This window comes from Egretta garzetta, unplaced genomic scaffold (genome assembly GCF_000687185.1).
Source record: "Egretta garzetta isolate BGI_Z169 unplaced genomic scaffold, ASM68718v1 scaffold259, whole genome shotgun sequence".
Taxonomy (NCBI): Eukaryota; Metazoa; Chordata; class Aves; order Pelecaniformes; family Ardeidae; genus Egretta; species Egretta garzetta.
Genome location: NW_009260770.1, coordinates 2,376,693 through 2,377,290, shown reverse-complemented (window position 1 = coordinate 2,377,290; position 598 = coordinate 2,376,693). Strand labels below are relative to the sequence as shown.

At 52.0% G+C, this 598-nt stretch overlaps 1 protein-coding gene across 1 annotated transcript in view; it reads right to left on the bottom strand.

The window, feature by feature from the left end:
• Positions 1-598, bottom strand: part of MPPE1 (metallophosphoesterase 1) — a gene marked incomplete at its 5' end in the record, with an annotated part of 9,680 nt that overhangs the window by 3,625 nt on the left and 5,457 nt on the right. Inside the window, 2 exons of the mRNA XM_035901623.1 lie at positions 3-20; positions 116-187. Of these exons, the coding sequence (XP_035757516.1) occupies positions 3-20; positions 116-187 (90 nt within the window). The remainder of the gene's footprint in view (positions 1-2; positions 21-115; positions 188-598) is intronic.

The window sequence follows — 598 nt, the reverse complement described above, 5'->3', positions numbered from 1 at the left end:
TTCCGGTAGAGAGGGTAATGCTGGGAGACATTCAAGGCAAGGATGGGCGGTTAACGATCCGGCCTTTCTGGAACAGTAACGAACAGACAAAAACCTCGCCTCGCCTCTCACACACCTGTAAAAGGATGGGTTCCGAAGCTGGAAGCTTTTCCACATCACTGCACCTTTTGTTGGAATGACTGGGTTTCTGCGAATAAAATCAACCCATGCGTATTGTCTTCACCTGTGTGTGCCACAGGGGTGGGGAAGGGAATTAAACACCCGCTAGGTTTTGAGGGGTTGGGGTTTTTTCTGGGTTTGGTTTTTTGCAAAAAGCGGTATCGGCTCAGAGCACGGTGCTTAAATGCTGTCCCCTGTGCAAACTTTCAAGAGCCTACTGCGGGCGGAAGGGGAAACGCTTTAATTCCCCTTTCTGTGTGTGCTGTAAATACAGTTGCAGAAAGCAACAGCAGAATCTCACTGCACAAACAAGGCAAAAGATGATGTAGGGCAGCCCGCGAGAGCAAGTGGTGACAGCCTTGCAATTTTTCCACTGGGAGCCGGTTTCCTGATGGCCTGCCAGGCCGGTCAGTCACGCTGCCTGCCGTGCGGGCAGCCC